The sequence below is a fragment of the Herpailurus yagouaroundi genome, unplaced genomic scaffold (assembly GCF_014898765.1).
Source record: "Herpailurus yagouaroundi ecotype Mexico unplaced genomic scaffold, PumYag 159, whole genome shotgun sequence".
In the NCBI taxonomy this organism is placed as follows: Eukaryota; Metazoa; Chordata; class Mammalia; order Carnivora; family Felidae; genus Herpailurus; species Herpailurus yagouaroundi.
The window spans coordinates 26722640-26747933 of record NW_024412400.1 but is presented as its reverse complement, the minus strand read 5'-3'; the positions used below and the strand labels follow the sequence as shown (position 1 = coordinate 26747933).

The 25294-nt window shown below is 43.6% G+C and overlaps 1 protein-coding gene across 3 annotated transcripts in view; it reads right to left on the bottom strand.

Annotated features, from left to right (window-relative positions):
• COL6A5 (collagen type VI alpha 5 chain) overlaps positions 1-25294 on the bottom strand; it is a 136319-nt gene that overhangs the window by 66066 nt on the left and 44959 nt on the right. For all 3 annotated transcript variants that reach the window (XM_040480165.1, XM_040480166.1, XM_040480167.1), the window contains exons 4-10: positions 20781-21401; positions 14675-15235; positions 11019-11573; positions 8046-8621; positions 4830-5405; positions 2404-2744; positions 2209-2290 (exon numbers count right to left, since the gene is read on the bottom strand). In XM_040480165.1, coding sequence (XP_040336099.1) covers positions 2209-2290; positions 2404-2744; positions 4830-5405; positions 8046-8621; positions 11019-11573; positions 14675-15235; positions 20781-21401 — 3312 coding nt within the window. The remainder of the gene's footprint in view (positions 1-2208; positions 2291-2403; positions 2745-4829; positions 5406-8045; positions 8622-11018; positions 11574-14674; positions 15236-20780; positions 21402-25294) is intronic.

Genomic DNA, 25294 nt, shown 5'->3' with positions numbered 1-25294 from the left:
GCTCAGGCCTCGGTAAGAAATCCCCAGAGAAAAAGTATTCCAAGAGCAACTACGTACAAACCCGACAGAAAAACACTAGCAGAAAACTGTGTTTAATGCCTCACCACCAAGTTTTGATGCAATTCTTGGGCATTTGAAAGCAATTTATAAGAACGGGAATTGTTCAGCTTCAGAGTTTTTCTGAATTTTTAAATTAACAGTAGTTCTCAGAGCACCTGGGTGGCTCCTTTGGTTGAACGTCCGACTCCCGATTTCAGCTCAGGTCATGATTTCGCAGTTTGTGAGATCGAGACCCACATTGGGTTCTGTGGTGACAGAACAGATCCTGCTTGGGATTCTCTTTCCCTCTCTCTCTGCCCCTCTTCCTCCTCTCTCTCCCTCTCTCTCTCTTTCTCTCTCTAAAAAATAAATAAACATTAAAAAAAAAAATAGTTCTCAAAGTCATCTCCACAGCCAAACACCCCTGGGGGCTCAGGCCCTGAGAGCCTGAGGAAAGCTCAGGGTGAAGTGTTGGCCATAACCAGACTTCATTCATTCATTCATTCATTCATCCATTCATTCATCCACTCACTTGTTAATTCATTCACTAGTCCATTTACTCTGTCTATCCTTTCATTAAACAAATCTTTGTTTATTAGGAGCCTATTATGTATCAATCATTGTATCAGGGATACACGATGAATAGAACAGGCACACTGTGTCCCTGCAGAGAAGTACATACAGTCCAATAGAAAAGGAAGACGGGATCAGATAGTTGCCCTGAGAAGTGATAAGTGTCCTGAGACAGAATGGCAGCATGCTTTGAAAGCCTAAAGGAGAAGCTCCTAACTCAGCCCTGGAAAGTCACGGAAGGTTTCGGCCAAGAACTGATGTCTAAGCTGAGCCTGAAGGACGAATGGAAGCTGGTCAAGGAAGAGAACCAGAGACTGAAGGTGGAGAGAAGGACTGGGCAGGAGCTGAGATGGGGGAGAGTTTTATGTAGAAGAAAAGCGTATGCCAGGATAGGGAGGACTGAGCCATGAGGTGTACTGGAGGAAGAAGCAGGCGGCTCTGAGTGCCTGGGGTACTAAATGTGGGGAGTGAAGGAAGGCGGGAGTGGGGAGCGGGGGTGGGGCCCTGCAAAGTGCCAGAAGCTGTACTAAGGAAACTGATGTGCCCAGAACAGTGGGAAAGGGGGGTGACATAACCCAGCAATCATGCAGGAGACTTTGTGGCCTCCAGGGAGGTTGCCCACAGAACCTAAACCCCAGAAGCCAGCGTGGGTCTACGTCCAGAAGTCTCAAACGATGCATCCCGTCTAATGATCAGTGGACCCTCCTGTCACTGCATATGACTCTCAATTTCTGCATTTAGCTTCCAGCTCAGTCTGAAACTATGACATGGATAGTAAGAAGTGCTTTTCAAGATCCGTGTGTCTGTCCTTCACGTGGATAATCAGAAACAGTAAGGAGTCGGGGCGCCTGGGTGGCGCAGTCGGTTAAGCGTCCGACTTCAGCCAGGTCACGATCTCGCGCTCCGTGAGTTCGAGCCCCGCGTCAGGCTCTGGGCTGATGGCTCAGAGCCTGGAGCCTGTTTCCGATTCTGTGTCTACCTCTCTCTCTGCCCCTCGCCCGTTCATGCTCTGTCTCTCTCTGTCCCAAAAATAAATAAACGTTGAAAAAAAAAAAAAAAAAAAAAAAAAAGAAACAGTAAGGAGTGTCCTAGGTCAGGTGCCCTGGAAGCAGGATCTAACGGAAGAATTTGTGCGTATCTAGTTTATTAACGGGGAGAAAGATGGGGAAGTTGTGAGCAAAGATGCGTGTCAGTAAGGGCTTCACCTTAGTCTGATTCCTGAAGGACTCTGGGGTATAAACTGTATCACAGTTGACCCACTGGAGGCAAAGGTGCTGGGTTTTTGTATCCCTGTATCGATGCCCCCCCCCTTCCGTTTCTAGGTGGGACATGGTATAAACCCACCCCTGGTCCAAGGGTCAGGTAAGGGTTCAGATCAGTCAAGGACTCATGACTGTAGAAGGTCACAGGTGTAAGCACTTGGCCATGGCATTTGCAGCCCCTGGGGGATCAGTGTGCAGGTCTAGGGGTTCTGGGGAGGCACCAACAGCATCTGTTACTAGTGGCCAGACAGATCCCAAGATCTTTGGCACCTGAGTAAGTAGGGACTTGTCTAGTACCTTCTGTGCTTCACCACTTAAATTCACAACTCAGTACCTGCTTCTCTGAGCCTGTCTGATTGATTTTCAAGCATTATCTTGCTTTCACCCCCAAGACCATCTGAAAAGATGAGCAGCACCTAGAGAAAGAGGAAAGCAGAAAATGGGACGATGTGAAAATGAAACATATAACTGGGGAGGAAGAAACAAACAAAAGAACACGGAGATGGGAGAGAGACTGTGACGGGAGTACCTGTCCTTGGGATGTAGATTCCTTCTTAAACGTATTCCACAGAGACCTCAAGAACTGTGCATTCAGATGAGTTGGCCCATTAACGGTGACCTGCAGCAGCCTGTCAAATATTGCTTTCTGGTAGATTTGGAACTCAGCAGGGAATTCTCCATCATCGTTCACCTTGAAGGCCACGTTCATCTGCACCTCTGCGCCTGCCCCACAGCTTACCCCCCTGATGGAGGTCATGTCCTCTAAGATGCCTGGGAGGTATGATTCCAGCCGGGGGTGGTCGTCGAACAACTGCGCCCCCGGCAGATGAGTGGAAATGTCAAACCCAACCACGACGTCCAGAAAGCAATCTGGAGACCAAGGAAAATGAGGCCAGATTAATGAGTAGACAGGAACAAGGAAGGGAAGACGAGGCAGAAAATAAGGAGAGCAGTCATGGCATGGCCCAGGGCTGGAGGGACTCTAGCACCCACAAATGGTCAAGAAGGAAGATATTGGCTGCTTGATCAACATATAACACAGGTGTTTCCTCTCTCCTTTTTCAAATATTACAAGTTCCAATAGCTATTTGAAGTTCCAATCATGGTTCAGCCTCATTCTCAGAGGCTGGCTTCCTAGCTGGCCGTGTGTGTGTGTGTGTGTGTGTGTGTGTGTGTGTGTGTGTGTGTTTGCACATGCATATTTTCTTCTTTTAATGATGACATACTATGATTCATATGATCATATTAAATATTTGAATTATCCTTAGAGACGGTTTAATCCGGAGATCACACATTCAAATGGCTGTAAAGGCCAGGTGGATAATGTAAATGAGCTAAATGAGAGGATGGATGGAGACTAACCACCCATCTGGTCACTGCTCAGCTCCAGCTGAGAGTCAGCCATGTGGGAAAAGGGACCCAGTGTTGTCAGATAGAGTTTTCAGAGAGAAGCCTGAAATCTAGATTTTTTATGTGAAATCTTCAGTTTGTAAAAGCTGGCAATTAATTTTAACAAGTTGTCAACACTGTATAGGACAAACACAATTCAGCTACAAGTTGCCATTTGGACACCTCTGACCCTTCCCAGTTGCTCATTGTACACATGAGGAAAGAATGATTCATGGAGGTTGCTGCTGTTGAACCAGAATAAGAACCCCGGATTTCTGATTCCGGTCCCAGGGCCCTTTCCCCCACTGTAGCCTGCTTCCAGCTGAGCACCCCAAATGGGGTGTAGAAGATCTGGAGACCTTGAAAACACCAACCCATTTTGTGAAAGAAGTAGCTTCAGTCATAATTCTAGAAACAGAAGCACACTGAGGAGTTTCTGCACGTTGTACCAGTTCTACAAAATGTTATCATTCACTGCTGCTTCCTGGTGTGCTGTCTTCCCAACTCCCAGCCCAAACATACAGAACCTGAGTCCCACACGGTGACGCTCAGCTGGAGCGAGCAACACCCTCCCCATGAGATGCGCCATTGCTCTCCATTCTTTTCCTTCCCTCCCGGCCTCCCTGACTCATTTATATTACCTTCCTGGCCTTTGCAGCCATTTGTGTTTGTGACCTCTGGGTATTAAATAATCCCCAGGACAATTCAAATCTTCACCATGTTATGATTACACGAATGCCATCATGTGCAATTTAAGAAACAAAACAGATGAACATAGGGGAAGGGAAGGAAAATTAAGATAAAAACAGAGAGGGAGGCAAAACATAGGAAACTCTTAAATACAGAGAACAAACTGGTTGGTTGTTGGGTAGGGAGATGGGCTAAATGGGCAAGGGACATTAAGGGGGGTACTTGTTGGGATGAGCACTGGGTGTTATATGTAAGTGATGAATCACTAAATTCTACTCCTGAAACCATTATTACACCACATGTTAAGTAACTTGGATTTAAATAAAGTAAAAATATAAATAAATAAATAAATAAATAAATAAATAAATAAACAAACATGCACATAGATAGGCTCATATAGACACACACACACACACACACACACACACACACACACACGCGCGCGAACACTGAGTCCCTTACAAGACAGTTTAATAAAGTTAAAATAGTAAAGCTGTCAACCTGCAAATGTTAGCTTTACTTACTTCCTACCAGTTGCAAGGCATTATTCTAGGACTTCCAGAAGTGGGAAGGGTAGAAACAGGAGACTGAGGTCCAGGTGCAAAGAGGGGCATAAACCCCGGGTTGGAGTGAAGGGACAGGGCTGAACAGAGGACACAACCCAGGGCCTCCTCCAGCCTCTGCATCCTTTCCCTTGTCTCTGAGGGTGGCTGGCTGATCTCAAGCTTCCCAGAAACAGAGAAAAGGTCTATTTTCACTGTGCACTATTCTAAAAATATGTTCATCTAGAGCTGGCCCCTAGGATACCTTGGGAAATGAAGCACTGGGAAGGTACAATTAAATTAAAAAGAAATAAAGAACAAGGGGAACACTTACTGGTTTTCCCGCAGCTCTGGCAGATTTCACGGACCATTCTTTTTTTCGTCTCTGTATCCCTTAAGTTACTAAAGTCTTGGAAAGTGAATACTTTTTCAGAATTGCCTGTTATTGGCAGAAGTTGTTCCTTATGAACACTTCCTATGCCATAAACCAGGACACAAATTCCAAGGTTTTTCAGGATTTTTACTTCCTCTGACACATCATAGTAGGGATCTCCGGATGTGATAACTACCAAAATTTGAGGGACACCAGCGTTTCTTCTCCCACCAGAAGGTGGATCAAACATGACTTTCACTTTTCTAAGAGCCAGGTCAATTCGTGGAAACCCCTTGCTCTTGGTGATTTTTTGAATTTGAGTCTTCAACTTGGCTGTAGTCAGAGACTTTTTCAACTCAATAATTTTTTGGAAGTCACGGCCAAATTGAGCCAACCCAATTTTTATTCTCTGAGATTCAATGTTAAAATTATCAATGATGTCTGACAGAAAAGTTGTCAGGGCAACAAAGTCTGAGTTGGATACCATGTCAGAGCCATCAAAAAAGAAAACCACATCGGCTTCTTGAATGTTGCAGACTGCAATTGGAAAAACAAAACAATTATTTTCCTCATGAATGATTCAAAAATTTCTCTTTCCTTCAATACTTAAATTGCTTTACTAAATCCCCACATTAGTAGCAAATTGAAATAAGTTAACAGAAGGGAGAATCAGCTATTGGTGCTCAAAGAGAAGGAAACACAGTGGGAAGGAAAAAAAGGTAATAGACTTTGTTTCAAATTTTAATATTTGCATGATTCATTTGAAAGGGCACTGAAAGTTGCTCAGAGAAAAAGAGAAGTTTGAATAGCTTGAAGCCACTCACTAAAAAGTAATTGCAAAGGCTAGAAATCCCCACACCCAGATTGGATGGTTCGCCCAAGTCAAGGTAATGGTACCCCTGTACTATATTCAGTATTCCTGTTACTAGTAATGCTACCACTTTGCATGTGTGTTGAGAAATACCATTTTTTAAACAATGCTCTTGGCATACAGTAAGTTAATATTCATGACCATGTTTTAATAAGTTAATCTAATTTTATAGATATAGAAGTGGAATTCAGAGGTTAAGTAACTTGCCTAAGAATACACAATTATTATACTGTGCAGCTGGTACATGGACCGCCTCGTTTTATCTCTAAATAAAAGTATTTTTTCTACTGCAGTTTTTTTTATAATATCATACCCCACATATTAAAACTGAATGGGACAAGGGCTAATGGCTAGTAAACACAGCATGGGGTCATCTCCCTGAAATCCAATGAGAAATGTCCCATAATGAAGGGATAATCTTCTATGCTCTATTACAATCAAATGCAATGGCTGGGACAGGGCCAGCACTGAAGTGATTACTAAAGGCAATTGAAACAAAGGGATGCCCACTGCCACAAAATCATTTGTAAGGGTAGTCTGGCAGACACACAGCTGGGCCGCCCAGATAGACTTTCAAGGAAGGATTTACTGCCTGGTTGTGGGCGCATGGTCAACAGAGGGCTTCCGGCTGTCGACTCCTTCAGGGTCAGCCTTACTACAGGGAGATGTCTTGCCAAAGACCGTGCCCTGCCCAGGGCAGCTCACATCTGGGGACTAAGTGAGAAGGGGGTATGACCGCCCAGCCAGCTTAGTCTGATGCTGGACAACACTGATGGGCAATGCATGCTCCAGAGCTCTTTGCCGGGTTTGGAGCTCTGTCAAGCATGCATCACTGTTTAACTTTTTTCCACTTTTTTTTCCTAGGTGTGGATCCCTAAAAAACATCTTGCATCTTAAACTCCGCCTCAGCATCTGCCTCTGAAAGGTATGCATGGGAGAGGAGAATAAAACCGCTTCCATCTCTGTAGGAAAAGACCGTGTATCCTGGTGATGTACTAGATTTGGTGGGGACCCAATGATTAACAAGGGGCCAAGCCTGCCCAAGGAGGCCACAGTCTTGCGACAGATACAGATAAGGAAACAGCGAATCTGCATTCAGTGCAACCACCAGGAGCAACAGAAGGCGCAGGAGCTGGGAGACACAGTGGGGTCACTGCCAGGTATTGGGGCGGGAAACTGGCGCACAAAGGCTGCAACATGGCAGCTAAGCTAGATGTAGCCAGGGGAAATGCTGGGCTGGCATGTTTGTGGTGGGTAGAATACTGTGCACAGAGATGCCATTTCAGATCGACAGGAGAGATTGTGAAGGGGGGAGGGGCAGCAGGTGAGGCTGGAGCTGTGGGCAAAAGGCTAGATGGAACTCAGCAGGTCAGTAGTTGTAAACTGTGAGCAGAGCAGTGACATGGTCCAGTGTGTGTTAGGAAGATCACTCAGTGTAGAGAACGGAATCAAAGGTGGCAAGATGAAGGGCAAGGAGACTAAATTTCACGGTGGGAGTCCAGGGACAGGCTAGAACGGGCAGAACTGAGAAGGCCCCGCTGCCTTGGGAGAAGTCACAATTTTTTTTCTTACGGATAATACCATCATCATTCTGTATCTGAAACCCAGAAGATTAATTCATTGCTCACTTTGAGCTCAGGTGGCAAATCTTACACTTTCGTCAGGTATGATGCCTCCAGACTACTCCACCCTAGTGGTATCTCATGGAATCAGCTTAGGTCCCTTCCCTCCCTGCTCCTACCCACCAGCCTCCATGACTCCCTATTGAACTCCCATATTCTTTCCTCTGCATTAGTGGCCCTTATCCAGAAAAGCACATCAGACCACTTGAACCTCCTGTGGCCCTAGGGAATGTCTCTAATCCCAGTTAGAAGGCCCTGGATCTTTGAAGACAAAGGCCTATCTGTCAAACCATGTAACTCTCCACCCAAGTCTGGCCTGAAACTGGTGCTCAGTGGTTGTGCTGTAACTATTACGCAAATGGAACAGTACAAGTGGCCCTGAAATGGGGTAAGGTGAATACAATCCTAAGCAGAGTTCCTTTCTGCCAAGAAAAAGGCAACAAGCTGGCAAGACCTCAAAGAGTATTTCTGAAACTTCCTTCCATAAGCTCTTCAATGCACACCGTGGTGGGAGGGGAACTTTCAGATCTTGTTCAATCAATGCATTTGAGAGATGAGAAAATATAGCCTGAGCAGAGAGATGTTCAGCCATGACACCCAGGTAATGGGAAGCCAAGATTTAATTTATTTTTTGCTTAACCTTTTATTGCTACCCCCACAGAAACTTTAAAAATCACAACTTACGCTCATGTGCGTTGATACACATTCTTTCTTGCAGAGGCAGGTAAAGATCTTCCAGTTTGGTGAAATTTCCTACATAGAAAGTATTGCTTTTATTCCCTGCGATAGCCTCGAGTTCAAGTGGGTTGGCCTCTCCTACGCCCACTGCATAGATGTTGATGCCTTTGTTTCTTAACTTCAATGCTGTGTCATTGAGCCGATTTCGGTCATGGGACTCCCCATCGGTGATGATAATCAACATCTGCTTCACATTTTCCTCGATGCGGCTGCCATGTTCTTTTGTGAACATTATGTTTGTGTGTTCGAGAGCCTTGGCAGTCCAGGTATCCCCTCCGGTGTGCCTGCGTGTCCTCAGATTCTCAACGATTGCAGATCTACTTGAGTATCTACTAAGGTGGAAAAGAACCTCAGGGTCATTTGAGTATCTGAGAGCTCCAATCCGAACGCGGTCGATGCCAACATCTGCTTTCTTCACCAAATGGATAGTTAGGTTCATCATGCTTTCTTGCTCTTCTGTATCTATGCTGCTTGAATGATCCAGCACAAACACGATGTCTAACACCTTAATATTTTTACAATCTGGAAGAATAAGGAACCAGGCATCACAATCTTTCTGCAGTGTATCCTACACAGACAGTTGAGAAGGGGGAGCAAACTAACATTTGCCATGAACCTACTATGTGCCAGACACTGCACCTTACTTGTTAGAGAGGGCTTACTCTGTTTTACAGAGTAAGAAACTGAGGCTCAGTGATGTACAAGCTACCCCTGATTCCAAGGACATTGTACTTGACAATGGCTCTGTGGTCAGTGTTTCTTAAGCCATGCCACTTTGTTCTGCTACATCTCATTAGGACACAGGATGTCTTTTGCTCGGCAGGCTTTCAACTGAAAGGAAATGTCAGAAGGTAGTTCAATGTCAATGTAATGGTGAGACATGACTAGTGTTTGCCAAACTGGCGTGCTGTTTTAAAGAGCTCAGAGGCTCCCTGTATAAGCTGGGATTTTTTTTTATCTTACTCCCTCTAGTTCCAGCTGTCTTTTCAGCTTCTGGTCGGCTAACTTTCCCAAACGCACCATGCCTCTCGGCATTCATTTGTGCTCCTTCTCCTGATCTCCTGAGTTAGAACCCAGAAAGGTCCCAAGTAGGGAGAGCTAAGGCCCCTATCCCCTCATCTCAGCCCTAAGCTCTCCTCCACATCAGAAGCCAAGTGACCACTCTGGATAGGTCTCCAAAGTATGGGGTTTCTCTCCCCTTTTTTTCTTCCCTCAGTAACTTAAGCATATGCCTTTTGGACTTTCACTTTCTCCACTTTCTACCTATATATGGTAACTCCAATCCTTATTTCTGGCGATGAGGTCTCAAATTCTCAAGCCTAAGATGCAATGGAACCTGGGGCAATGACCCACCAAGATTTAGTGATTAGTCATGACTTGAGGTTTATGAGTCGATCTAATGTGTAAGCCAGGGAAATTTCACCTTATGCTATAGAAAGGGCCTCCACCAACATTATATTTATCAAAATGAAGAAATGCCAGGAAAAGCCCCATGGATTTCAAGGGTGGGGATGTGACCTTAAGATAAACCTTTCTTAGAATGTCTCAACATTACTAAGAATTTGGCAATCATTGCCATTTTTTTTTTAAGCAGGCTCACACCCAGTGTGGAGCCTAATGTGGGGCTTGAACTCACAACCTTGAGATCAAGACCTGAGTTGAGGTCAAGAGTTGGATGCATGGGGCGCCTGGGTGGCTCAGTCGGTTGAGTGTCTGACTTCGGCTCAGGTCATGATCTCACGGGTTCGTGAGTTCGGGCCCCGCGTCAGGCTCTGTGCTGACAGCTCAGAGCCTGGAGCCCGTTTCAGATTCTGTGTCTCCCTCTTTCTACCCCTTCCCCGTTCATGCTTTGTCTCTCCTCTGTCTCTCAAAAATGAATGAACGTTAAAAAAAAAAAAAAAAAGAGTTGGGTGCTTAACCAACTGAGCCACTCAGGCACTTCACAAATCATTGCCATTTTAACTAAGCTGTTAAGAGAGAACTCAGAGCGCCACTGTCTAAAACTCAGACTTAGACCAAGACATTTTGTTTGTTACCTTTGTAAAGATTTCTCACACATAATTCTGAATAATATAGTCCAAAGGTCTCTATGTTGCTAGGGGAACAACATACAACAAATTTACTAATATTTCAGCATGTTCTCTTAGTAGTGCCCCAAAAAACAGGTAACAGCACGTGGTAGATTTAAAAGCACAGGTGTTTTTAGTCTTACATGTGTATTTATAGCAACTTCTCTATTAAGAGCCATTAAAGTTGATGGACTCAAACTGAAGATTTGCTCAACACAAGTTTTAAAGTACGACAGTTCGTGAGATAAAATGATCCCAAGCAATCATTTTTAAAAAGTAACAAGTTGAAATTTTCCAAAGCGATAGATACATGAAAAGGCAAATGTAAACTATCTCTCTGATAGTGGTGAAGAAGAAAAATGCAAAAGCTTGAAAATACACACTATATCTTTAAAATACAGGGGATATTTAGGGGGTTATGCTTAGGACATTGGATTTAATTTAACTAAGAGGAAGATGAATTTGTGTCTCTAATTATTTGCTATTTGACACTGGTTATTGGTAGGCCAGGAACAATTCTGGGGAATCATTTGAGATTAAAAATTGGCTCTGAAAAATCTAGGTATGGACGTAGTTAAAAATGTGGAAGTTCCATAAGAAATTCTGAGAACCTGTGGGAATATACTTGAAGTCACCACAGCCAGACTATTTTGTCACCAAACTAGAGGGCAAAATTGTTAAACTGGAGTATCCCTGGAGGTTACAGGTGTTTCCACAACACAGACAAGACAAGACTGAAACTTAACACTAAAGTCCAGATACAGTCCAAGCCCGTGGTACAGCCCACTGCTCATCCCATGAAGTCAACAGCTCATGCCCTTGAGTCCTGAAGAGTAACAGTGTCACTTACCGTGGAGAGCACATACACGAAAAATGAGTTCGTTTTCTATTGCATTTAGATCATCAAACTTCTCAACTTGGAAGACCAGCTTGCCATCCCCACTGATCTCCTCCAGCTCCATCCTGTTGGCGCCATATACTCCCACGGAGAAGATGATGACACCGCTGTCCCGTAGTGCTTTAGCAGGTTCTCTCACAGAATCTTGTGCCTCTCCATCCGTGATGAGGATAAGAAACTTCTTGACCCCAACACGGGCCCCCTTGGTGGGGGTGAAGTATTGAGCTACAAAGGTTAGTGCACTTCCAGTCAAAGTGTTACTGTTGATGTAAGACATTCTGTCTACTGCATCAGCAATTTCTTTTTGTGTAAAGTATTTATTAAGCTGGAATTCTTCCTGATTATAATTACTGAACTGAACGACACCAATCTGAGTTTTGTCTGGACCAATTTTAATCTTCGCTAATAGATTTTTCATGAAGGTTTTCATTTTTCCAAAATTTTCATATCCAATACTGCCAGAACTGTCCACCAGAAACATGATGTCAGCCTTCATGTCTTCACATCCTGCGTGTTGTCAAAAAGACCAGGTTGATGTAATTTTCAAAACACAGAGAAGCAGCAAGCAAGAAAGAAATGCATTAGTCAGAAAACATCAAAAATTAACTCAAACACCTGCTACTGTATTTGAAAATTTTATCTGCTTCTATAGTAGAGGCCTGTTGACCAGGACCCAGAATCAGAAATCTACTGAATATTATCCAACAAGTTTTAAGAGAAAATGCAACTTCCAAAGTGTATATTCATTCACCCATGCATCATTCATTTATGCATAGTTCATTCATTCATAATTCTTGAGGTGTATGAAATGCCAAGTATCAGGTTATGTGTTAAAGGATGTGATGGTGATCAAAAAAAGGAATAAGAGAAAAGGTAATCAATTCCCTATGTCCATAGGACTAATATTTCTGGGTTTTATGTATAATCTTGAAACAAAAAATTCTAAGCAATCTTTACACAGCCTTATTTTCTGGGATAATTTACACTGATTTGATAAACACTATGAATCAGTATTAGAAACCGGGGTGAAAAACTTTTACTAGAAATAGTAAGTACATTAGTAAGCACATATCCATTCAACATGGATGTATAAATAAAGGATCATTCCTTTATACCTAAAGTTTGTAGATTTTCTACTGGTTAGAAATGGACGTGTGTGTGTGTGTGTGTGTGTGTGTGTGTGTGTGTACACACAGAAGACCAATTTCTATAAGCCATAGAAAAAAATGGTGTTATTAATTCATGATACAGATGTGTGTGTGTGTGTGCATACAATTCAAATATACTGTCATTAGCATGTATCTCCTTAGTCTTAACCCTTTGCTCTACCTGCTATCACTGCCATTCTCTTAGCAGTCCTTCCCTTAACTCTCACAGAGTCTATCCCATACTATTTGAAAATGAACAATAAGCATTAGTCAAAGAAGAATAAGACAATGCTTATTATTTTTTAATAACCTGTGTAAGGACAACCAGGGAGCATTAAAGCCACCATGTAAGATCCAAGCTGCCTGAGGCCATCTTGAAAGTCATAGATAGAGAGGTCATTAAAGATGTTTGTGGCCTTGGCAAGGCCCCACTGCTGTGAAGTGTGGAAGCCTCTCCTCCATGAAACGTGTAAAAGGAGTAGACTCTTACATGTGGTTTGGTATACCCCCTTAGATCTGCTTGTGACAAGATTATTTCCTGTCCTCTAATATCTGGTCTCCCATTCTTCCATGCCGATATAATTTCAGCTAGACAGATGACTGTCCAGGTAAGTATCACTTTTCTAGCCTTCCTCGAAGCAGATGTGGCCCCGTGACTACGTTTTTCCAATAGACAGGAGCAGAAGTGATTAGGCCACTTCTGGTCTCAACATTAAAACAGGGCAGTGTGATGGGCTCCCCTGGCTCTTTCTCCCTTTCCACAAGTGTAAGGTGAAGAGAACCAGAGCTTCACCGTTGACCTAAAGATGGGAGCTGTATGCTGAGCCTGCAAGAGCCTCTCTGCTAAATCTGCACCCTGCTCCCCCTGGACTGTTATGCAAGACAGAAATAATATTCTGTGTTGTGTAGTTTGGGATCTTTTTGTTATGGCCTCTTATCTTGTCCCCTAAGCAATAGGTACAATGTGTCTCATTCCATCTGCATCTGCCCTGAAACTAGTCAGTGTTTTTCTAGGCCCGAAGGCTTTGGTTCCTTAGCTTTCCTGCCTCTCTCTATTCACCATCTTATGGATCATCTCCTTGTCCACAGCTTGTCTCCTCTTCCAGGTGTGCCAATGTTCAGGCACCTCAAGTGCAACCCCCTGACCTACAGGAGATGTGCCGTACCTCCTCAGATTGGCCCAGGGCTGTCTCCCTCGGAGTGACCGAGATACAATCTACTTTATGTTTCCTGGAACCCTTTTACTTTTCTTTGCATCATCCCCAGGAAATTCTGGGGAACTTTTTACTCTTGCACTCTTTCTAGAGCATCCTGAAGACCCAACTCTACTACTGTCTGTAACAGGGAGAACAACGAACAATAATGTGATTTAGGATTTTGCTGTGAGATCTGCTGATTTATCTTTGGATTTTAGTGACTCACAACATTCCAGAATGTTCACTTTTGTAAGTTCAAATGAATGGAAATCCTTCTCTTTTTCTCAGCAGTGACTTTAGCCAACTTATGCAATAGCTAATTTTTATGTAGCACTGAGGGTGCACGTGCATTTTTCTAAGTGTTCCACATGCCTTATCACCTTCAAGCTTCACCTGGAAGCTAGGCCTACCCTCAGTGATTAAGGCAGGTGGATAGTAAGTGAACTATTCAAGGTCCACAGCTAATATAGCTGGGGTTTGAACTTTACCTCATTGACTCCAGCATCCTTTATCTTAACCAGTAAGGTAACATGCCTCTCAGCAGACAAAATTTTCATGTGCTAATATTAGCAAACCAACACATACCATCTTCAGTTAGTAAGTCGCTGCTCCTAATAAGAGAAATCACGATCGGGTACAGGTATTTGCAAGTTGTTCTTCCTAACTTTACTTACGTAATTTTAGTCTGAACGAAAATGCAAATACGTGTTTCTGGTACAGATAAAAATAAACAATTGTTATATGTGTACTAGATAAGCATTCATAATAGAGGAATGATGGTTGATGTTTCTTATGCTGAACCTATAAGGATTCTAGGATGTAGGTGTTACCCTTGCTTTATAGATGAGGAAGTCTGAAGGTCAAGCAGGAAAGTGGTTGAATCCTAACCTACTCAAAGCCAGAGCCCATTTTCTTTCCATGTGCTCATCTGCTTCAATTAGTGCACACACACACACACACACACACACACACACACACACACACTCTTACATGCCATACTGGTGGGCTTTGTCAAGGCCACAATACTCTTAGCAACCTTCCTGCTTACAACCCCCAAGATGGCCTCAGGGCATCTGTCTGTGGAGGGCTTCTCCAATCTTGGCAACTGGTTTAAAGGGGCTGAATCCTCCCTGGTGAGAAAGGAAGTTAGCAACAATGTTAACCAGAAAACTGGTCACATCACTCCTGGTCTCAGCCTGGCTATCAGCCTGCAGGAAGCAACCCATGAGGGTGCAGAGAATAAAGCCTTCTTTGTTTTGCTCACCTTTTTCAGTGCAGATTCTGCGAACAACTTCATTTTTTATTCTCTTTAAAGAATCAAAGTTCTGCCCAAAGTTAACCCTTTCTTCCTCCCCAGCAATTTGTTGGAGTTCTTCTTTGTTAGCCTCCCCAATGCCAACCGCATGAATGGTGATTTGTTCAGCCCTTAATCTCTCGGCAGGCCTCAGGACTTCATCCCCAGACGTCCCATCAGTCAGCACAATGAGATAATTGGGAACACTGCTTGTCCTACGCTTCTTTCCCTCTTTTATTATTTGCAGCATGAAATCCAGGGCTTTCCCAGTATCTGTGTTTCCGTTGAGTTGCTTGATGTTCAGAACAGCCTTTCTTAAATCCACATTATTAGAATTGTCATTGATGTGAAACTCTACTTTTATCTTATCTGAATACTGTACAGCTCCAACTTGGACTTTGTCTGGGCCAATGCTGAACATTTCTGTCACTGCCAAAATAAATTCCTTCATCTGCTCAAACCCCATTCTGTTTATGCTAGTTGAGCCATCGATGAGGAAATAGATATCAGCCTCTTTTGTATCCACACAGCCTGAAAAAAAATGTGGAAAATGCATTCTTCGTTAATTACAGAAATATCTGGAGAGAAGTTTGCAAGAGGATTTGTAGAGGAACATGAGGCTGTGAAGGTTCTGGAGAATGAGAGAGAACTCTTCATCATTTACGCAGAGACTGTCTGCTTCATCCAGCCTGTTCATGCCCATTTTCTCCTTTGAAATTCACAACAACCTGGTGGGAAATTGCAACAGAGTGACACCTAGTACTTTGCCTGAGGTCACACTGCAAGTTAATTAAAAGGCAGGACCAGATTCCCAAGTCTCCAGGCTGTAAGTTAAATTGTTTGTATAGTATTGACACCTGCCTTTTCAGATAGTTTATGCCTTATCATTTCCCGAGAAATGCAATGGAGGAGAGGACCTGCTGCTCTTACTTCCTCAATATCCTCTTTTCCCCAGAGCAACTAGAACACTATATTTAAAACTAGAGCCAGGGGCACCTGGGTGGCTCAGTCAGTTGAGCATCTGACTTCGGCTCAGGTCATGATCTCACGTCTGTGAGTGTGAGCCCCGCGTCGGGCTCTGTACCGACAGCTCAGAGCCTGGAGCCTGCTTCGGATTCTGTGTCTCCCTCTCTCTCTGACCCTCCCCCATTCATGATCTATCTCTCTCTGTCTCAAAAATAAACAAACATTAAAAAAAATTTTTTAAACCAGAGCCAGATCATATTACTCTCCTACTCATATGGTTTATCATTGCATTTAGAACTTAAAAATGGCCTGACCTTTCTCCCTGTTTTTCTCTCAGACCCTATTTCGAGCAATTCTTCATCTTACTCGCTGTGCTCCAAGCACGCCAGGCTGCTTTCTGTACTCTGAATGTTCCCCAGGGCTTTTGTACTTGCCCTCCTCTCTCTTGCTGGAATATTCTTCTCCCTAAACATTCACATAGCTGATTCCTTCTTATCTCATCATGGATATACCAACTCAAATGTCAGTTCTTCAAAAAGGCATTCTCTTCCCCTCTAGCTAAAGCACATTGGTCATCGTCTACCCTATTACCCTCTCTATTTTCTTTATGATAGCCATACTTTTTGAAGTTATCTTACTCATTTTTTCATGAGCACAGACTGCTTCCGGCCAGAGTGTCCCCATGAGGGCAGAGATTGTCAACTTCTCTGCTTCTACCCAGTATGCCTGGTCCGTCGCAAGATTTCAACCAAAAATTTTAAATAAAAGAACTCTGGGTGGCTTAGTCAGTTGAGCATCCAACTTCGGCTCAGGTCATGATCTCGCGGCTCATGGGTTCGAGCCCTGCGTCGGGCTCTCTGCTCTGACCATGGAGCCTGCTTCAAATCCTCTGTCTCCCTCTGTCTCTCTCTCTGCCCTGCCTTTCCCTTCCCTGCTCAGATGTGTACTCTCTCTCTCTCTCTCTCTCTCAAAAATAAATATCAAATAAATAAATAAATACACTCTCAATGTTCCTTCCTTCCTTTGTTGTTCCTTCCTCAATGTTTCTTCCTTTCTTAAAGCCCTGGAACAAAGTAAAACATGCTTTAACTTTACTAATAGTCTATTTATAACTCTATCAATTACTCATTGCAATTGGGTAGGAGAAAAAGCATAATTTAAAAATTTAGATTATTTACATAGTTACCTGGTTGAGTGTGTTGAAAGACCCTTAAAATACAAGACTATTTAGGTTTTTCAGAAATAGTTTCTTTATTCACAGCTTTTTGGTAATTTATAGCTATTGACACTACTTTAGGCTATGGGGAGTTGGTCCCTAAGAAATCAGAAATACTGGAAATAAGTTTGGACCTGAGAATTAAACTATGAAATTGACATATAAAATATTAGGAGGAAGATAAGCAGTTATCTGCAAAAGACAGGGTTGATCCCAGGCCAGCAAAACCTGATATCAATAAAGATAGATTGATTTATATAAACCTAATGAAGAAGAATGAGGTGTTCTCCAGAAGAAAGATAATGGTGATCAGCAATGAAGGAGGAAAACAATATGAGTCACAGTGGGCAACCAAGGCAATGCCCATGCAACCCCCCTAGAACTGTGTTGTCCAATATACTAGCTACTAGTCAGATATTACTATTAAAAGGTAAACTGGAACTACTTAAAATTAAATAAAATTCAAAAATCAGCTCTTTAGTTGCACTAGCTATATTTCCAGTGATTAACAGCCCCAAGTGGCTAATACCTATCATATCCAACAGTGTAAATACAGAATACTGTCATTATCACAAAACGTTGGCTAGACAATGTCAAAGAAGAATGTGTCCCCTGGACCAAGGTCTCACCTGTACAGTTATACAGAGAGACAGAGAGAGAAATCTATATATTTGACTTTATTTTTTAAAATATTTTATTTTATTCTTTTTTTTTTTAATGTTTACTTGTTTTTTAGAGAGCGAGCAAGTGAGCAGGTATGAGCAGAGAGAGAGGGAGATACACAATCTGAAGCAGGCTCCAGGCTCTGAGCTGTCAGTACAAAGTCCACCGCGGGGCTCGAACCCACGAACTCTGAGATCGTGACCTGGGCCGAAGTTGGACGCTTAACCAACTGAGCCACCCAGGTGCCCCGAATATTTGACTTTATTTTTTTTTAATTTTTTTTTTAACGTTTTATTTATTTTTGAGAGAGAGAGAGAGACAGAGCATGAGCAGGGGAGGGTCAGAGAGAGAGGGAGACACAGAATCCGAAACAGGCTCTGAGCTGTCAGCCCAGAGCCCAACGCGGGGCTCGAACTCACGGACTGCGAGATCATGACCTGAGCCGAAGTCGGCCGCTTAACCGACTGAACCACCCAGGCGCCCCGCCATCACTCTTTTTTCTATACATCAGTCTCTTGGTTTGAGTAATGTGAGCGTCTCCTTGATTCAATGAAGTTTGATTTAAAAAAACTGGATACGTACTACGTGACAGATGTGGTGGATACAGTAACGAAGTCAATGTAGATTTGTTCTCTATGTTTTACTGTTCTGAAACTACAAAGCCGGCACCACACTCCAGACCATGGCAAATTCTCTAAGGTTGAGGTTCTTAAACACTGCTAACAGAAGTTCAAAGGGCGCCTTACTAAAATGCAAGTGCCCAGGCCCTACTCTGACACTAATTCATTAGATTTCGGGTAGGGCTTGGGCCAATGGACTAGTGATAAACTCCCCTAGGACACTCTGGTAAGTTTACAGCAGATGCTGTTGGTGCTTAGCCTGTATCCCCTCAAGCCCTTCACCGCATGTGTGCCCACTGGCTCCCAGGGCTTTCTCTCTAACGGCTAGTACCTAGGGCTGTTTATGGGTGGGTTGCTCTCAGGTTCCTGGAACCCTCTTGCCAGGGGCTTGAAGAAGTGCATGGAAATTTACATTCTCTCATGTTCTGGAATATAAATTCTCTAGCTGCACTGCCCCCTGACAGGAGCAATTCTAAGATTTAACCCACATTGTCCCTAGGATGGCCCTGTGGAATTGAACTCCAGGGAACTTGGCTTATCGTCCTTCCCCTCCTGGTCCCAACTCTCCCTTTCCTACAAATCTCCAGTTTTCTCTGGATATATTTTCTAATCAAAATCTATCCATTTCACATGAACCCTTGTCTGGCATCTACTTCTGAGGAACCCAACCTAAGTCAAGTACCAATATTTGAGAGCCATTGAATTAACAAGGAGCCATCTACTGGAGGCCTTATGGAGGATAGCTATCCCCCTTGGATGGCCCTTGCCATTAGCCTTGGTCCCATACCTTCCCATTTAGAATTTCTTTTTTTTAATTTTTTTAATGTTTATTTTGTATTTTTGAGAGAGAGAGAGAGAGAGAGAGAGAGAGAGAGAGAACACGCGCACAAGCAGGGGAAGGGCAGAGAGAGAGGGAGACAGAGAATCCGAAACAGGTTCTAGGCTCTTAGCTGTCAGCACAGAGCCCAACACAGGCGCTCGAACCCATGAACCATGAGATCATAACCTGAGCCAAAGTTGGACACTTAACTGACTGTCACCCAGGCACCCCCATTTAGAATTTCTGTAACAAAAATAAATGTGACCATTTTTTGGTCGCATCATTTCAAAATCTCTAAGAGAGGCCACACTACACATCCCCCCTATGCCCTAATAGTTCATACTAGACCAAGGTGACTGCCACTCTGAGCAGCTTCCCCACATGTCACTTAGGAGGTAACAGAGGACTTGTTTCTTGCTGCTATGTATACGGGCCACAGAAAACCCAGGGCCAGCCCAGGATGCATTCTTAATAAACCTTCAATTGACTTGTATGAGTTTAAAATTAGCCTTCAATGTCATTGGAAGATTACAATTCTTTTCCATGCGAATGCTGCCAAATTACAATTTAGGTGTGACACGTGACCAAGTTCTGGCCGTTGGGATGTAAGCAGAAATGATGTGTGTAATTTCTGGAAATATCTTTGAAGAAAAGGAAATGGAAGCCTGACCTCTTCCTTCTCTTTTCTCGTTCTTGCTTGCTGGATGTGAGTGGGATGCCTAGAGCAATGATCTTGGACTATGTTCCTGGGAGTTAAAAACCACAAACAGCAATAAATAAATAAATAAATAAATAAATAAATAAATAAAAACAATAATGTCGAAAGAGACATGGTCTCTGACTCTGTGGTGTACCAGCTGTGTCTACCTACCTTAGGACTTATTGTGCAACAGAAAAAACAGTTTTATCCCGATTAAACCACTGTTGTTTTTATTTCTGTTAGTCACACCCAGATGTAACTGTGACTGATACAAGTTACCCAACTGTATATTCCTGCACTGATACAGCAGCCATCAGCCACATGTGGCTATCAAAACTAAAATGAGTTCAAATTGGGGCGCCTGGGTGGCTCAGTCGGTTAAGCGGCCGACTTCGGCTCAGGTCATGATCTCATGATCCATGAGTTCGAGCCCCGTGTCGGGCTCTGTGCTGACAGCTCAGAGCCCAGAGCCTGCTTCGGATTCTGTGTCTCCCTCTCTCTCTGCCCCTCCCCTGTTCATGCTCTGTCTCTCTCTGTCTCAAAAATAAATAAACATTAAAAAAAAAATTTTTTTTTTAAATAAAAATAAAAAAATAAAATGAGTTCAAATTAAATTAAATTTGAATTTCAGATCTTCTGTTACACTAGCCACATTTCAAGCACTCAACAGTCACACGTGGCTAGTGACTGCCTTACTGGACATCACAGATGGAGAACATTTCCATCGCCATGGAAAGTTCTGTTGAATAGCACTAACATATACAAGGCTATGCTATCTTTGAAAAACGTGCGTGTGTGTGCTTGTGTGTACGTAGCTTAGAGAAAGAGAAGAAACTAAATGACATGAGAAATAAACGTTAAAATGGTTTTGGATAGGATTACAGATGATTTTATTTTCTTCATGTTCATCAATACTATCAAACTATTTTTTAACTAACACCTATTATTTTTTTTACATTTAATTGCGGTACGATTTACACGCTGAAGAATTCACGCGTTGTAATCTTTCAATGATTTTTGGTAAATTCATCAAGTTTTGCCAGAGCAACCAAAATCTAGTCTTGCAAGAAAAGTATTTTTTAAAAACTTACCAGTTTTGTCAAGGTCCACTCGCTCAGCACGAGTAGAAATTTGGGACCAAATTTCATTCTGCAGCTTTTTCTGGAATTTCTTACTGTAAGTTTCCAAGTCGGCATAGGACTTGAGCACGGAAACCATCTGTCTTGGAGGGTAAGACACTATTTCTTCTAACTGGGTGTCGTTCGCCCCTTGGATGTTCACGGCAAACACAGTCACGTCCTGCATCCGAAGCCGCAGTGCGGCATCACGTACCACGTCCTCTGAGGGTCTGTGAGTGACCAAGACTGCGATCTGAGGTACCCCCTCTGCCCTTCTGCTGCCAGCAGACTCTGAAAAGGCTTCCAGTCTCATCCTCTCAATGGCAGCACCAGCATTGGCTCTCCCCGTCCGGAGAGAAAGCTTCTGGATTTGCTGCTGAAATTCATCCTGGGTTGTGTCTGATTTTAGAAAAGAAATAGTCTCTGCTCTATCACTGTAACTCATAAGCCCGAGGCGCGTGCAGCTGAACCTCACATCCATGGAGGCAGTAATATTCCTCAGGAAATTCTGCAGGTTCCTTAAGTTTTGTCTGGTGCCCACTGACTCATCCACCAGGAACATGAGGTCAGCTAATGAATCTCTCTGACAGGTCACTGCGAAGGGAATAGGGAGAGAGAAAAAGTAGGAGGATGAGTACAAACCACCGGCCCAGAGTGAGAAGGGCACTTTACAGATTGTCAAAAGGCATTGGTGAAAATGGAGGCAGTCATGACAGATGTGGTTAGCACCGTTTTCTTTGAACGAACACCAGTTAAAATGCTGAAGAGAGTCACAAGGTGATGGACTTCAGAGTCTCTGCAATTATGTTCCTTCTGTCCGAAGAGTGCTTCTTACCAATTGTCCTATCAACCCCCCCACCACCACCCGTCTCAAGTGCTAGGATGCAGCGACGTGTTAACAGAAATATCTCTGACTTCAGGAAGCTCCTATTCTATGGGGAGGATAAATAACTAGGTTATCTTATTTCAGACAGTAATAAGCATCACGAGGAAATAAAACAAGTGAGTCAATCGAGGTACTGTTCTGGGGACATGGGATGAGGACTAACTTACTTGAGAGACAACGAAGTCAGGGAAGGCCTAAGAGGAGCACATTTGGGCTGAGATATGAACGAAGGGGATTCAGCCACGTGCTCTGAAGGAAGGGGAAATTTTGGCAGAAGGAACAGTAGGAGGTGGGAACAAGAAGCCCAGAGGGGCTGGTGACGGTGAGGGGAACAATGATGGATGAGGTCAGAGAGACTAAGGGCCTGAATCATAGGGGAGTCACAGGATCTTATTTAAATCTTTAACATATCACCCCAGTTGCTGAGGATATTCAGGGATAGCCATTAAGAAACAATCACCCTAGTTCGGGAAAGAGATAATGTTTGTTGGACAAGGATAATAGCAGGTGAGATGGAACAACAGGGTAGTTTTGATACATGAATTAGAGGTAGAACAGAGAGGCCTTGATGATAGTGGGATGCTAGTGTTAAGAGATAAAGAAGATGTGGTAAAAACTAGGTTTTTGGCACGAACAACGGAGTGGATATCGGTGGTCTCTTTTTCCAAGATAGGGAAGACCATAGGAAGAAGCTGCAAGGGGGGATTCAAGAGTACCATTTGAGACATGCTAAGTTTGGGACAGTTTTGAAGACACCAGGTAAGCAGTTGGTTGTATGAATCTGGAATCCAGGGAAGAGTACATCCTAAGCACAGAAAACACCTACTCCAGGCACAGGGGAAGGAACTACATCTGTGGAAAGTATAGCCAAGGGATAGGCTCAAGCTTGCCAAAAGCTACCCGTTAGGATTGTGAGCTCTAGAAACCAGAAGATACGTCTTGCTTATCTCTATCCCTCCAGTACCTAGTACCTAGTGAAACTCAAATTAAAAGTAATTCTCATAAATCTGCCAAGGTACTCTGTACCCCGCATAGTTGGCTAAAACAAACTCCCAGCATGACCTACTCAGGTTAGTATTCACTTCAAAATAGCTATCGATACTAATAATAGTAAACTGTGTTCCAAAAGCCATACAAGCCATCTCACCCATATCCAGGCAAGTACTATTATTCTCATCTTATAGGTAAGGAAACTGAAGCTCAGAGGTTAAATAGCTTACCCAAGGCCCTTAGCAGGCAAGCCAGAGTTTGAAGTCAGACCTAACTGACTCTGAAGTTCTTACCCTTAATCTCTAATGGCAATGATAGCGTCCCGTCAAGCAAAACCTTGCGGTTGCAAAACTCCATGAAGTAAATTTGGAGGATAATCAGCACACAGAACCCTCTGAGAAGGTGGTAAAACCCCCTGTTCTGCAGAGCACAGACTATACAGCCTCCTATAAGGGCTGAAGGATCTCCAAGGCCTCCAGAATGGAGGATCACAGGAGGGTTTCTTCTCTGAAAAAAAGAAGAACCTAAGTCATAAGATCTTGCTATTTCCCCGAGACAAGAGGAGTGAGAGATCAGGGGAGTGGAAAGAAAGGGATTCCCTGGTGTCCCAAGAGCAACACTAACTGTGGTAGAACCTTGTAAAACTCACTAAAATCTTGGCAGGACTCACTAAAACCCATTTCCTCCTCTTGGGCAGCGAGCTAGACCTGACTTCCCAGGCTCACTTGCAGTTAGGTGTGGCCATGGGACTAAGATCTGGATAATGAAACATGAGCAAAAATAAGCTGATCCCACAAGACCCTCCCATGAGTGGTTTTCTCCTGCCCACCAGCTGTATAACAAGGCCCAGGGTGCCTTGGAAGGTCATATGCGAAGACCGAAGAGCCACCACTAACCCAAGTACCCGAATAGACGAAAAACAACTAGTCACCTTGGACACTGGCCCTATAATGTTACAATGGAAATAAACTTCCTACTATTCAGTGAGTCTGTTATTAAGGCCTGAACTGGTCTGACTATAAAACCAGGCCATCCGAAAATAACAAAAAAAAAAAAAAAAAAGGGGCGCCTGGGTGGCGCAGTCGGTTAAGCGTCCGACTTCAGCCAGGTCACGATCTCGCGGTCCGTGAGTTCGAGCCCCACGTCGGGCTCTGGGCTGATGGCTCAGAGCCTGGAGCCTGTTTCCGATTCTGAGTCTCCCTCTCTCTCTCTGCCCCTCTCCCGTTCATGCTCTGTCTCTCTCTGTCCCAAAAATAAATAAACGTTGAAAAAAAAAAAAAACTTAAAAAAAAAAACAAAAAAACCAGGCCATCCGCAGAGCCACGGAATCCATAACGGTGGGGCGGAAAGGAAGTTTCGAGGTCATCCCAGCCCCCGTGTCTCAGCAATGAGGATGCTGGTGCAAGGCTCAGAGAGATAACATCACTTCCCCAAGTTCACACAGCCAGCTAGTGGCAGCATCTGGGACATCGGACCTTGTGTTCAGGGCACTTTGTACCGCACCAGGAAGCTTCCTTCAGTCTTAGAACTAGATAATTCCTGCTCAGAACGGCCCGTCATTGCCAACTGAGCACAGAGGCAGCCAGGAAAATCCATTTTGCCGGAAATCCTTCCTACCTGACTCTGGCAGGAGTCTGTCATTAGCACGGCATACTTACCAAGTGCCTCCCTGGAGCTGCGCACTGGCCGGTTCTGCCTGCTCATCAACACTGCAAGGGAAGCTTCCTATCTCGTTTTACTCGTTCCTTCCTAATGCTGTCTGGGATCACCTGCCAAGTAAACGATGTGTATTCAAGAGCCCTCTGCTTTGAGGCCTTCACTGAAGACACAAATAAGGCATTTTTCACGTGAGACATTATAAGTCACGGGGTCATAAGTATTCCTCCTTTTGGCCTAGGGGGTCAAGAACGAAAGCAGATGAGAAGGAGGCCTTCTGCATTTCTGTGTGAAATGCAGGGATTTCCAGGAGCTGACAGGAATGCAGATGTGACCCCTGGTGGTTCTGGTGGATGGTTCTTAGAGAGAATGCCCTAGAAACAGCACCCCCCCAAGGGAAACCAGCTGTAATGATTGAAGTAAGGTGTGGCTGTGAAGCAGCTGTGCACACAACAATCAACATGGATGATGGAGCCTTAGAGGAAGGCTCTGTGCTGCCACATGAGAAACTCTTGGTGGCTCTCGGAAAATTAGTTGCGGAGAATTTTATGTTGGGGGACGTGACAGCGAAGATGTTACATTATATAAGCAAGGGTGCTGAGTCAGTTCAACTTGAGCTATTAGTTGGCCTTATTCATAGCCATAACCTTGTCCGAGATATTTCCAATATTCCTTCAATTCAAAGATTCAGTCTACTGTAAGGTATACTATTATTTATGGCAACACTCAGAAATTAAAAAAAAAAAAAAAAGCATTACTGCAAGACACATCCTAATGTCAAAAATGTGAAAATGTGAAAAAAAAAAATGTGCGTTTTACATGTGGAAAATATAGGCACAAAACGATTGCACGACTGAGAGAAGGAACGAGTCAAGCTCCTGGCTTTACCAGGCCCTGATACTCATTGGAGAGATTTTACTTGTAAGGAGAAAAAATCGTGCTGGAGGGGATAAGC